Here is a 13,464-nt window from a genome sequence, read left to right as displayed (position 1 = left end):
ATGGAAGTATATAGGGACTAGATGTCCATGGTGAAGATGAGGTTGTGTGTGCCGGAGAATTTAAAGCTACGGAAGAGTTGGAGAGCGTCTGATGTGTCACGGAAGTAGGTGGGAAGGGATTGGACCAGGGGGACAGGATAGTGTCCAAAGATGAGGATACAAGCTCCATGGGGCAAGAGTATGCGGAGACAATAGGTCTGCCGGGACAGTCCTTCTTGGGGATTTTGGGGAGGAGATAATTTCTATCTTCCGCCCATTTAATATCTCCTCCCCAAAATCCGCAAGAAGATCACAGACTAGGTGACCGTTTCGCAGGACACCTGCACTCTGTCCGTAACCACGACCTGCATCTTCCCATTGCCAGTCACTTCAACTCCCCCTCCCACACTATCACTGACATGTCAGTCCTCGGCCTCCTCCACTGCCAGGAGAATTCCAAGCGCAAACCGGAGGAACAGCACCTCATTTTCTGTCTTGGAACCTTGCAGCCTAACAGCATGAACATTGAATTCTCCCACTTTAGGTAATCCCCACACCACCCCCTCCCCCCCCCCCGCCCCCACCATGCTTCTTCTCTTCTTCCCTTTCCTTGCCCTTTTTCCCCCTCTCTTCTTACTTTTGACCCATCCTCCAGTGGATCTGCTCTCCCAGCACATCACGGACACCAGCCTCCCCTCCTTGGACTCTGTCTTTACCTCTCATTGTCTTGGTGAAGCAGCCAGCATAATCAAAGACCCCACCCACCCGGGACATTCTCTATTCTCTCCTCTTCCATCAGGTAGGAGATATAGGTGCCTGAGGACACGAACCACCAGACTTAAGGACAGCTTCTACCCCACTGTGATAAGACTATTGAACGGTTCCCTTATACAGTGAGATGGACTATGACCTCACGGTCTACCTTGTTGTGACCTTGCACCTTATTGCACTGCATTTTCTCTGTAGCTGTGACACTTTACTCTGTACTGTTATTGTTTTTACCTGTACTACATCAATGCACTCTGTGCTAACTCAACGTAACTGCACTGTGTAATGAATTGACCTGTACGATTGGTTTGTAAGACAAGCTTTTCACTGTACCTCGGTACAGGTGACAATAATAAACCAATACCAATACCCTCCTCCCCCACACCTGCCTATCACTACCTCTTACCTGCATCTACCCATCACCACCTTGTGCCCACCCTGCCTCCCCTCTTTTGTCCACCTATCACTGCTCTGCTTTTCCCTCCTATATATTGGGCTTCCCCTTTTCCAATCTTCAGTCCAGAAGAAGGGTCCTGACCCGAGACATTGACCGCCTACTTTTCTCCATGGATGCTACCTGGCCTGCTGAGTTCCTTCAGACCAAGCAACCCTGGATGCTGAGGGATAGCAAGGGCTGGATAAAAAAAATGCAAGTTTATGCTAGATATAGAGAACAGAGGAGGTCTTTGAGGAGCACTCAAAGTGTAGATGGGTACTTAAAGAATGTAGGAGAGCAAAAAGGGCCATAAAATGTCACTGGTAGATGAGATTAATGAAAATTCCAAAGCATTGTAAGGGCAAGAGGGTAACTAGGGAAAGAATAGAGCCCATAAGGGACCAAAATGGCAATCTGTGCGTGGATTCAGAGGACGTAGGTGAAGTCTTAATGAGTATTTCTCATCAGTATTCACTAAGAGGAAATCGAAGAATTCATGGAGAGGCCAGTGAAATTCTAGAACCTGTTAGCATTAAAAAATGAGGTATTAGATGTCTTAGTGGCCTTAAAGGTGGATAAATCCCCGGGTGCCTAATAAGATGTTTTCCAGGCTGCTATGGGAGGTTAGGGAGGAGATGGAGGGGCTCAAGAGATTTTTAAATCTTTGTTGGCCACTGGTGAGGTGCTACATGACTGGAGGACAACAAATATGATACCTTTATTCACGGATGGGCCAGCAGGGATTAGCCAGGTACTTTCAGGTCTGTGTCTAATGTCAGTGGTAGGGAAATTATTGGAAAAAAATTCTCAGGATCAAGATTAATCTACAATTAAAAAGGCAGGGGTTAAGCAAATATAGTCGGCATGGCTATGAGGGGGAGACCATATCTGACAACTTTGATTTTTTTCCAGAGGTAACAAAAGGTATTGATGAGGACGGTGAGGTTAATGTAGTCTACATGGACTTCAGTAAAGCCTTTGACAAGATCCCACATGGGAAACTGGCCCAAAGGATTAGACTGGGTTGTCAGAGCTAGGGATCAGGCACCAGGTCAAAGAATGCTGCTGCTTTGGAATCCCTCACCCAAGATAACTGTGGAGGCTGTCACTGATGATATTAAAGGTAGACTTCAATCAATGCTGGATATTATAGGAACCAAGCCATGGGGACATGGCAGGAAAGTCTCACTGAATGTACCAAATGGCCTGAACCTGCTTTTATTTCTTTCCTGCTGTGGAATTCAACATCTTTCCAGTCTGAAAAACTTACCTTTACCCCAACTGTTTGCTTGTGCAACTATTTAGCAACATATGAGGCTGTAAAACTACCTTCCAAGTCTCAGTGAAACCAAAAATCTTCAGAAATCTGTACAAATTATAATGTCTTTATCTACCTTTAACACAATACTACTTCAATTAACAACTCCTTTTATTTGTAGGACACCCCCTATGTAACCAAAGTGCCAAACCGCATTTCACAGGAGTGCAAACAAACGATAACACTGCCCTGCAATATAAGTATGTTCACTGATCAGACAGTGTAGGGTTAACATAACCATTTTAGAAATGCACACCAAGTGCTTTAATTAACTATTTTTTTGAAGTAAGGAAGTCATTTTCAGCTATATAAAACTTTGGTTAAGCCGCACTTGGAGTACTGTGTGCAGTTTTGGTTGCCTCATTACAGGAAGGATGTGGAGGCTTTGGAGAGGGTCCAGAAGAGGTTCGCCAGGATGCTGCCTGAATTAGAGGGTATGAGCTATAAGGAGCGGTTGAACAAACTTGGGTTGTTTACTCTGTAACATCAGAGGCTGAGGGGAGACCTGATCGAAGTTTATAAAATTATGAGAGGCATAGATAGGGTAGACAGAATCTTTTTCCCAGGGTGGAAATGTCAAGTACTAGAGGACATGCATTTAAGGTGAGAGGGGAAAAGTTTAAAAGGAGGTGTACGGGGCAAGTTTTTTTTACATACAGTGGTGGGTGCCTGGAACGTGCTACCAGCGGTAGCGGTGTAAGTAGATACGATAGTGACGTTTAAGAGGCTGTTAGACACATGAATATGCAGGGGATGGAGGGATATGGATCACGCACAGGCAGAAGAGATTTAGTTTAATTTGACATTGTGTTCAGTGCAGACATCGTGGGCTGAAGGGCCTGTTCCTGTGCTGTACTGTTCCATGTTCAATGTTCTATGAAGTTTATTAAATTTGGCCATACAAGCATAGTCAATATTACTGAGCATCTTGAACAACACACAAGGTGCTGGAGGAACTCAGTGGGTCGGGCGGCATCCAAATAGGGAAATGGACGGTCGATGTTTCGGGTGGAGTCACTTCATCTGGGCTGAAAGATAGAGGGGAGATAGTATAAAAAGGTGGAAGGAAGGGTGGAGCAAGAGCTGGCAGATGATAGGTGGATCCAGGTGAGAGGGATGATAGGCATCTGATTTCAGCTTCTCTTTCTCTCAAACTGCAGGGTGAATTCTATCGTGTTATGGTCACTGCTTTCTAAGTGTTCCTTCTCAAGCTTGAGTTTGTTCCAAACTCCAACCATCCTCTGAGTGAAAAAAATATTCTTCTATCCCCTCTAAACCTCTTGCTCCTTACCTTAAACCTGTACCCTCTGATTATAGATACCTTTGCTACGGCTTATTACTGTCAACCCTGTCTCTGCCCCTCAATGTTGTACATCTCTATCAGTCTCCTCCACTCCAAAATAAACAACTTCAGCCTCTCCTCACAACTGAGGCACTCCATCCCAGGCAACACCCTGGTGAATTTCCTCTGCACACTCTCCAGAGTAATTACGACCTTTCTATACTGTGGTGACCAAAACTGGACACAATATTCCAGCTGTGGCCTTACCAATGTTTTATAAATCTCTATCACAGTCTCTCTGCTCTTACATTCTACACCCCAGCTAATGAGGGCCGGCATCCCGCATGCCTTCTTTACCTGATCTAGCTGTGCCGGTGTCTTTGGACATGCACCAAAGTTCCTCTGTTCCTCAATACTCCCAAGGGTCCTACCACTCATTGTGTGTACTCTACCTTTATTTGACCTCCCAAAATCCATCACTTCACACTTATCAAAATTAATTTCCATCTGCCATTGCCCTGCCAAGTTTCCTGTTGACCAATGTCTACGTACTGTCTTCTCAATATCCATCACAACACCACCAATGTTTCTGTAGCAACACACAGAAAGTGCTGGAAGAACTCAGCAGGTCAGGCAGCATCTATGGAGGGAAATGAACAGTCGACGTTTTGGGTTGAGATCCTTCATCAGGACTGGAAAGGAAGAAGCTAGAATAAAAAGGTAGGGGGAGGGGGAGGAGCACAAGCTGGCAGGTGATAGGTGAGTCCAGGCGAGAGGGTATGAAAGGGAGTTATGTGAGAAGCTGGGAGGTGATAGGTGGAAGAGGCAAAGGGCTGAAGAAGGAATCCGGTAGGAGACGACAATAGATCATAGAATAAAGGGGTGGGGAATGAGAGGGACATGATGAGGAAGTTGTGAGGGTGGGGAGGGGAAAGAGAAAAGGTGAGAGGGCCATAGGAATGAGGGAAGACAAAGGGGGGGGGGGGAGAAAACAGGGGTTACTGGAAGTTAGAGAAATCAATGTTAATGCCGTCAAGTTGGAGACAACCGAGGTGGAATATGAGGAGTTGTTCTTCCAACCTGCGCCTGGCCTCATCATGGCGGTAGAGGAGGCCATGGATAGACATGTCAGTGTGGGAATGGGAAGTGGAATTAAAATGGCTGGTCACTGGGAGATCCTGGCTGTGGCGGTGGACGGACCAAAGGTGCTCGTTGAAGTGGTCACCCATTCTGCGTCAGGCCTCACTGATGCAGGAGGCCATGCTGGGAGACCGGATGCAATAAATGACACCCTCATCTGCAAACTTACTAATCATACCTCCTACATGAACAACCAAGTCATTAATGTACAGGGGCTCCCCAGATTACAAAATACCTGATTTACACAAATCTGACGACGCAAATTCTCCCATAAATTTTTGAAATATCTTTCAGGATAGGAAAATTAGTTACAGAGATGCTGAGGAGTTATGGAATAGGGTAGCAGCTAGTTAATTCAAAAGATAACCAGTGATTTGCCCATGTCTCTGCTCCTCCGTCTCCCACTTACTGTTGGGAAGCTGTCGTATAACCTCAACAAAGTAATCACCCCTCTAGTTTTCTCTACCCATAAGACCTCATTTGAAGAGGCTTCCAGGATATCTTCCCTCTTTACTGCAATGATGGTCTCTCTAATCATGATTGCAATGCTACCTCCTCCTCTACATCCTTCTCTATCACACCTGAAGATTCTATACCCTGGAACATTGAGATGCCAGTCCTGCCCAACCTTCAACCATGTGTCCGTGATAGCTACAATATCGTAGTCCTCTGTGATCATCAGTTCATCCATCTTACCAGTCAGACTCTTGCATTGAAATACTTGCAATTTAGTTTACCCCTCCTCCCATATGCCTGAGTGTGCCGTCTGCTCCACCTACTACACAGATCTAGCTTTCCACCTATATTTGACTGTCTCCCTCCCAACAGCACACATACTCTGTGCTCCAATCACCCTTCTATCCCTGACAGCATCTCCCACGGTTGGATGGGAAGTTGCTTAATGAGATAGAAGAAGAGGCTGGTCACAGAGAGAATGGTCCTTTTGGAACATTGAAAGGGGAGGAGAGGATGTGTCTGGTTGCAGTATCAATCACGTTGAAGGTGGCAGAAATTATGGAGGATGATCTGTTGGCTGTGGAGGCTGATTGGTTGGAAGTTGTATTTTGTTTGTGCTTTGGGTAGGAGCAGAAGTGAAGGAAATGAAACAGACATTACTGAATGTCTGTCGACCACAACAGAGGAGAGGCCACAAGTAAAGAAAAAGACATGTCACAGGCATTGCAGTGGGAGAAAGAAACCGAAAATGTACACACTGAAACAGGCCCTTCAGCCCATTGCATCTATGCCATCCCATCTATACTGCTCCCCTTTACTTGCATTAGGACCATATCATTCTTTTCTTGCCTCTCTGAATGCCAGTTCAACTCAGTGAAACTTTCATCTTTGCTTTCCTATTCTCCACAGCCCTTCTGCAGAGAAATGGAAATAGTTTCTTATCAATGTGAAGGGTGTGCAGGAAATGAGATGATGTGTGTGTGAATTCACCATTAACACTATGCTGAACAACTCAGTGATTTATTTGACTGGTGCCATTGACAAAGAGTTCACACAGCAAGGAATGTTATTGTTCACTGTCAGGGTTTTCAAGTGCTAGGACTGAACAGTTTGTACAGTCACGGTGCATTTAGCTCAGGCTGTAGGGTAAACACTGAACTAGTAGGACCACTGCCTCACAGCTCCAGTAACCTGCTTCAATCCAGACCTCCAGTCTGTCTGTGTGGAGTTTGCACATTCTCCCTTTAACCACATGGGTTTCCCCCAGGTGCTCCAGTTTCCTCCCACATCCCAATGGTGCTGATCGATAGGTTGACTAACTGCTGTAAATTACTCATAGTGTGTGGGTGAAGGCCAAAATCTGGAGGGAGTTGAGGGGAGTTCTGAGAATAAAACAGAGTGCAGGGGTAATGTAAATGGGTGCTGGGTTCTCAGCACAGAGTCAGTTGGCTGAAGGGCCTGTTTCTGTGCCGTGTGACTCTATGACTTGCGATGCACTTTGGTTAAACCAGAGCAGGATTTGCACAGTAAATGGCAGAGTCCTGGGGAGCGTGTTGTAGAACAGAGAGACCTAGGGGTAGAAATACATAGTTCCCTGAAAGAGGTGACACAGGTAGACAGGGTGGTGAAGGCATTGGCATGCTGGCCTTCAACAGTCAGGGCATTGAGTATAAGAGTTGGGACGTCATGTTACAACCGTACAAGATGTTGTGAGACCGCACTTAGACTTCTGTGTGCAGATCTGGTCGGCCAGCTATAGGAATTATGTCATTAAGCTGGAATGGGTGCAGTAAAGATTCATGAGGATGTTACCAGGACTGAAGGGCTCGAGTTATTGGGGTGTTTTTTCCTGGAGTGTAGGAGGTTGAGGGGTGACCTTATAGAGGTATATAAAATCATGAGGGGTGTAGAGAAGGTGGATGGTCACAGTCTTTTTGCCATCTGGCCCTGATGACTGATACCTCCTTTTCTAATACCTCCATGCTCTCAATGTTTAACATATCCAGTGTCTCAATCTCCTTCACTATTACCTTGGAAGCACCATCTTCTTTGATGAAGACCAATGCGGGGTATTCATTTAGTTCCTTAATACTGTCCTCAGCATCCATATGTAAGTTATGATTTTTCTCCTTAATGTGCCCCACTCCTCCATACACTACCCTTTTACTACTTATGTGCCCATAGAACACTTGTGGATTCACATTTACTCTCTTTGCCTCTTTTGATTTTCCCTTTCCTTCTGATCTTTTGTAATCAGCCTGGTTCTTGCTGGTATCTGCAACCCAGCACTTGCCATAAGAAGACTTGATTTGTTTTGTATCCCTGTATCTCTTTCACCATTCAAGGAGCTCTGGATTTATTTGTTCTTCCTTTGCCCTCATAGGAATGTCCCTCAATTGTATTTGAAAAATATCTTCCTCATAGGCAACGCATTGTACTAGTTTGACCAAGCATTAAAGTCTCCTTGTCAGGGTGTCAAATATTGTCTGATTAAGTACCTGTGAAGGGCATTGTACACAGTACTCCAGCTCTGGTTTCATTAATCTGTACCATAACACTCCTGCTCTTATGTGCTGTCCACACTGATGAAGGTAAGTATCCCGTACGCCTTCTTCACCAGCCTCTCGTCCTGTGCTGTCACCTTCAGAGATCCTGACTTGATCATTGAGGTCCCTCTATTCCTCAATGCTCCCTGGGACCCCACCATCCATGGTGTACATTCTACCCTTGTTAGTCATCCCAAAACACATCAACATGCACTTATCAGAACTGAGAGATAAGATGTAAGATATCTTTATTAGTCACATGTACATCGAGACACACCGTGAAATGCATCTTTGTGTAGAGTGCTCTGGGGGCAGCCCACAAGTATCACCATGCTTCTGGCACCTACATAGCGTGCCCACAACTTCCTAATCCATACATCTTTGGAATGTGGGAGGAAACCAGAGCACTCAGAGGAAACCCACACAAACACAAGGAGAACGTACATACTCCTTACAGACAGTGGCCGGAATTGAACCCGAGTCGCTGGCTCTGTAATAGCATTACACTAACCGCTACACTACCGTGCCTGCCCTAAATTCCATCTGCCATTGTCCTGTCCATTTACCAACTGATGAGTATCATCCTGTAGCCCACACCCCACCTCACTATGAACAACATTTGAAAACTTCCTAATCACAACTCCTACATTCATATTAATGTTGTTAATGTACATAGTAAACAGTATGGGTCCTAGCACTAATCCCTCTGGTTACAGGTCTCCAATCACATCCACCATCACCAAACCAGTTTTGGATACAATCTGCTAACTTGTCTTGGATCCCATGGGATCTAACCTTTTGATCCAATTTTGCATGTGGGACCTTGTCAAAGACATTCCTAAAGTCCATGTAGACTACATCAACCACACTCGCCTCATTGATCCATTTTGTTAACCTTTTGAAAAATTCAGTCAAATTGGTCAGCTGGGATCTCCACTTCATAAAGCTATGCTGACTAACTTTGATCAATCCCCACCTTTCCAAGTGTAGGTTAATCCTGGCTCTCAGAACTTTTTCCAATTATTTCCCAGGTTTTGATGTTAGACACACAGGCCTGCAATTACCTGACTTATCCTGATGCCTTTCTTGTTGACTTTCAGTAACAGTCTTTGAGGTATACAGCATGGAAACAGGCCCTTCAGCCTAATTCGTCCATGCTGACCAAGCCATCCACTTGAGCTATTCCTATATCACCACGTTTGGCCCATACCCCTCTATCCATTCATGTACCTGTCTAATTGTCTTTTAAATGTTGTAATTGTACCCGTGTCTACAGCTTTCTCTGTTTGTCATCTATATTAACAATTTGGATGACAATGTTGTTAACATGGTTACTAAGTTTCGGTACTGGAAGGCTTGAGTTATAAGGAGAGACTGGATAGGCTGTGACTTTCTCCCTGGAGCATAGGAGGCTGAGGGGTGACCTTATAGAGGTATGTAAAATTGAGGGAAATAGATAAGATGAAAGGTCACAGTCTTTATTACAGGGTAGGGGAGTCTACATAGATAGGGAAGGTTTAGAGATATACAGGCCAAATTCAGGAAAAAAGCCTGAAAGGCCTGGATAGAGTGGATATGGAGATGTTTCTATAAGTAGGAGAGTCTTGGATCCGAGGGCACAGCCTCAGAATAAAAGGACAAGGAATTTCTTCAGCCAGAGGGTGGTGACTCTGTGGAATTCAAGTCATTGGGTGTATTTAACCCAGAGATTGATAGGTTATTGATTGGTAAGGGGAGAAGGTGGGAGAATAGGGTTTAAAAAATCAGCTATGATTGAATGGCAGAGCAGACTTGATGGGCCAAATGGCCTAATTCTGTTCCTATATCTTATGGTCTAAATGGAACCAGCTGAGTTAGGCATCTTGGTCAGTATGGATGAGTCGGACCAAAGGGCCTGTTTCTGTGCTGTATAACTCTAAGACACAATGTAAAATTCTATCATATTATGGCCATGCTTATCTAAAGGTCCCTTTACAAAAATATTTTTAATGAACTTTTTCCCACTACATAATACAAGATCTAAAACTGCATTTCTCTTGTTGGCTCCTCAGCATAGTGATCTAGAAAACTACCTTGCATCCATTCTATCAATTCATCTTCCACCTTATTACCACTAATTTGACGGCCAAACTAGATGTAAATTAAAGATCCCAATGATTACTGTATTACCTTGTTATATGCTTCCCTTACTTCCTGATTTATGGTGTGTCCAATAGTACAACCACCTTTTGGTGATTTATGTAACCACCTTTTGCTGTTCCTTGGCTCCACACAAACTGATTTTAATTCTACATCATCATCTGCTGAGCAAAGACTATTTAGTTATTGAATCATAAAGTCATACAGCTCAGAAACAGGCCCTGCAGCTCACCAAATTGACCATCATCTGTACTAATCCCATTTTCCAGCACTTGGCCCATCACCTTTTGCCTTAGTGATTCAAGTATACATCTCGATATTTAACTGTTGTGCCTCACCACAATACTAGTGTCAGTTTTTTTTTTATTGATAGTGCCATTAATTCATCTACCTTATTGTGAACATAACATCCATTTTGATGTAGTGTCTTTAATTTTGCCCTTTTAACATTTTTCTGTACTTTAATTCCACTTACTCCTTGCCTTTACTTTCTTTGCCTATTTATTTTGTACTTTTCTAACTTCTACTTAGCTTCTCTCCTCACTGAACTTCCACTTCCATCTCCCAGACCAAACCCAAATCCCAAACTACGTCACTCCCAGTAGTACCAGCAAAAGTTCCGAGAGGATATTGCTCCTGGTTTGCTATGAATATGATCATTTTGATACATTTAGTAAGTAATTTATTTATACAAGCACTGAACAGAACCTGATTTTAAGAACTTAAGAAAGAGGATGTGCTGGAACTATTGAAAAACATTAGGATAAATAAGTCACTGGGGCCAGATGGGATCTATCCAAGGTTATCATGGGAAGTGAGGGAAGAGATTGCTGTGCCCTTGGCAATGATCTTTGTGTCCTCGCTGGCCACAGGAGTAGTGCCAGATGATTGGAGGGTGGCAAATGTTGTTCCTTTGTTTAAGGAGTAGGGATAACTCTGGGAATTACAGACCAGTGAGTTATCCTTCAGTGGTGGGCAAATTACTGGAGAAGATTCTTAGAGACAGGATTTATGGGCATTTAGAGAAGCATAGGCTGATTAGGGACAATGAGCATGGCTTTGTGAGGGGCAGGTCATGCCTCACAAGCCTGATTGAATTCTTTGAGGATATGACAAAGCACATTGATGAAGGTCGAGCAGTGAATGTGGTGTACATGGGTTCTAGTAAGGCGTTTGATAAGGTTCCTCATGGAAGGCTTATTCAGAATGTAAGGAGATATAGGATCCAGGGACACTTGGCTGTGTGGATTCAGAATTGGCTCACCCAAAGAAGGCAGAGGGTGGTGGTAGATGGAGCGTATTCTGCCTGGAGGTCGGTGGCCAGTGGTGTTCCGCAGGGATCTGTTCTGGGACTCGTGGTCTTTGTGATGTTTATAAATGACTTGGATGAGGATGTGGAAGGGTGGGTTTGTAAGTTTTCTGATGATACAAAGGTTGGTGGTATAGAAGGTTGCTGTAGATTACAACAGGATATTGATAGGATGCAGAGCTGGGCTGAGAAGTGGCAGATGGAGTTCAACCTGGAAATGTGTTAAGTGATACAATTTGGAAGATCGAATTTAAAGGCAGAATACAAGGTTACTGGCAGGACTCTTAGCAGTTTGGAGGAACAGAGGGATCTTGCAGTCCACGTCCAAAGATCCCTCAAGGTAGCCGCACAGGTTGGTAGGGTTGTTAAGAAGGCGTATGGAGTGTTGGCCTTCATTTGTAGGGGTACTGAGTTCAAGAGCCGCCAGGTGATGTTGCAGCTCTATAGAACTCTGGTCAGACCACACTTGTAGTATTGCGTTCAGTTCTGATTGCCTCATTATAGGAAGGATGTGGAAGCTTTAGAGAGGGTGTAGAGACTTACCAGGATGCTGCCTGGATTGGAGAGCATGTCTTATGAGGATAGGTTGAGTGAGCTCGGGCTTCTCTCTTCAGAGAGAAGGAAGATGAGAAGTGACTTGATAGAGGTGTACAAGATGATAAGAGGCATAGACCGAGTGGACAGTCAGAGACCTTTTCCCAGTGCTACAATAGCTAACACAAGGGGACATAATTTTAAGGTGATTGGAGGAAGGTAAAAGGGGGATGTCAGGGGTAAATTTTTTTTTACACAGAGTGGTGGGTGCGTGGAACGCACTGCTGGCAGAGGTTGTGGGGGCAGATACATTAGAGACATTTAAGAGACTCTTAGATAGGCACATGAATGATAGAAAAATGGAGGGCTATGTGGGAGGGAAGGGTTAGATAGATCTTAGAGCAGGATAAAATGTCCGCACAACATTGTGGGCTGAAGGGCCTGTACTGTGCTGTAGTGTTCTATGTAATTATGATCTGACGTTACAGAGTTCTGCAGGGAGCACGGCTGAGACGCGGTGGCTGGCAATCGGAGCAAGGGCTGTTTCTCTCTACAAGCAGGGAGATACTGAATCCGTGGAGAGTTTTGATTACCAGCAGATTTCATCATTTGAGGCAACAGATAAGAAAACGTTCAAAATTACTGTAAACAAAAGGGACGTGTTGCTCAAATCCTGCAAGGTATTGTCCTGAACTGTAACTTGCAAATCAGCCACCTCAGATTTCATAGAAACAGACACAGGAAGTTACCACTCAGCTCCCCAAACATCCTCTGCTATTCACAAACTTCACAACTGAATGGCTCCAGCTCCTCTTCCTGCTTTTCCACCTTTGACTCCCAATATTCTAATTCAGTCTTGAATATCATACCTCAGATTCCACAGAGAATTCCAAAGATGCACCTCAGAGAAGAAATTGTTCCTCATCTGTTTTAATGGGCATCCAATATCTGGGAACTATATCCTTTTATCCTGGTATAATATCCCTTTATCCCAGGCCGTGCAGTAGGTAGGGTCACTGTCTCGCAGCTCCAGAGACCCAGGTTCAATCCTGTGTGATCAAGTCCTCTGTGTGGACATTCAGCCTGTGACCATGTATTTCCTCTGGGTGCTCCAGTTTCCTCCCACATCCCAAAATCGATGGGACTGTGGGGAGAATTTTTTAAAAATGGGATTAATATAGGATTGGTGTAAATGGGTGGTTGATGGTTGGCAGAGACTCAGTGGGTTGAATGGCCTGTTTCCCCGCTGTATCTATCACTCTACATCCCTCTGTCCTAATCCTAGTTTGCTCCACAAGGTAAAGCTTGCTCTGTGCATCCACTCCATCAAGTACTCATTGAATCTTGAATGTTTCAATAAGATCACCTCTAATTTTTATGAATTCCCAATAAACTCTTCACCCTACCAAATCTGCTCCACAGCAAGTACTCCCTCTTCCGATAAGGAGAACCAAAATTTTCATCAGTAAACTTGGACATAATGCATTCAGCTCCTTCATTCAAACCGTTAATAGAAATTGACAATCAAATGAAAATCAAAAAAGTACCAAGGGTGCC

The 13,464-nt window shown here is 44.3% G+C and overlaps 1 protein-coding gene across 7 annotated transcripts in view; it reads left to right on the top strand.

Moving 5' to 3' along the window:
• Nucleotides 1–13,464, top strand: part of plekhh3 (pleckstrin homology, MyTH4 and FERM domain containing H3) — a 71,788-nt gene that overhangs the window by 55,929 nt on the left and 2,395 nt on the right. For 5 of the 7 annotated variants that reach the window (XM_052038456.1, XM_052038459.1, XM_052038458.1 and 2 more), the window contains exon 12: nucleotides 12,396–12,587. The exons of the other annotated variants lie outside the window; for them this stretch is intronic. In XM_052038456.1, the coding sequence (XP_051894416.1) occupies nucleotides 12,396–12,587 (192 nt within the window). The remainder of the gene's footprint in view (nucleotides 1–12,395; nucleotides 12,588–13,464) is intronic. 7 annotated transcript variants of the gene reach the window in all.

This window comes from Pristis pectinata, chromosome 25 (genome assembly GCF_009764475.1).
Source record: "Pristis pectinata isolate sPriPec2 chromosome 25, sPriPec2.1.pri, whole genome shotgun sequence".
NCBI lineage: Eukaryota > Metazoa > Chordata > Chondrichthyes > Rhinopristiformes > Pristidae > Pristis > Pristis pectinata.
The sequence above is the reverse complement of the archived record's forward strand: the minus strand, read 5'-3'. Positions and strand labels throughout refer to the sequence as shown.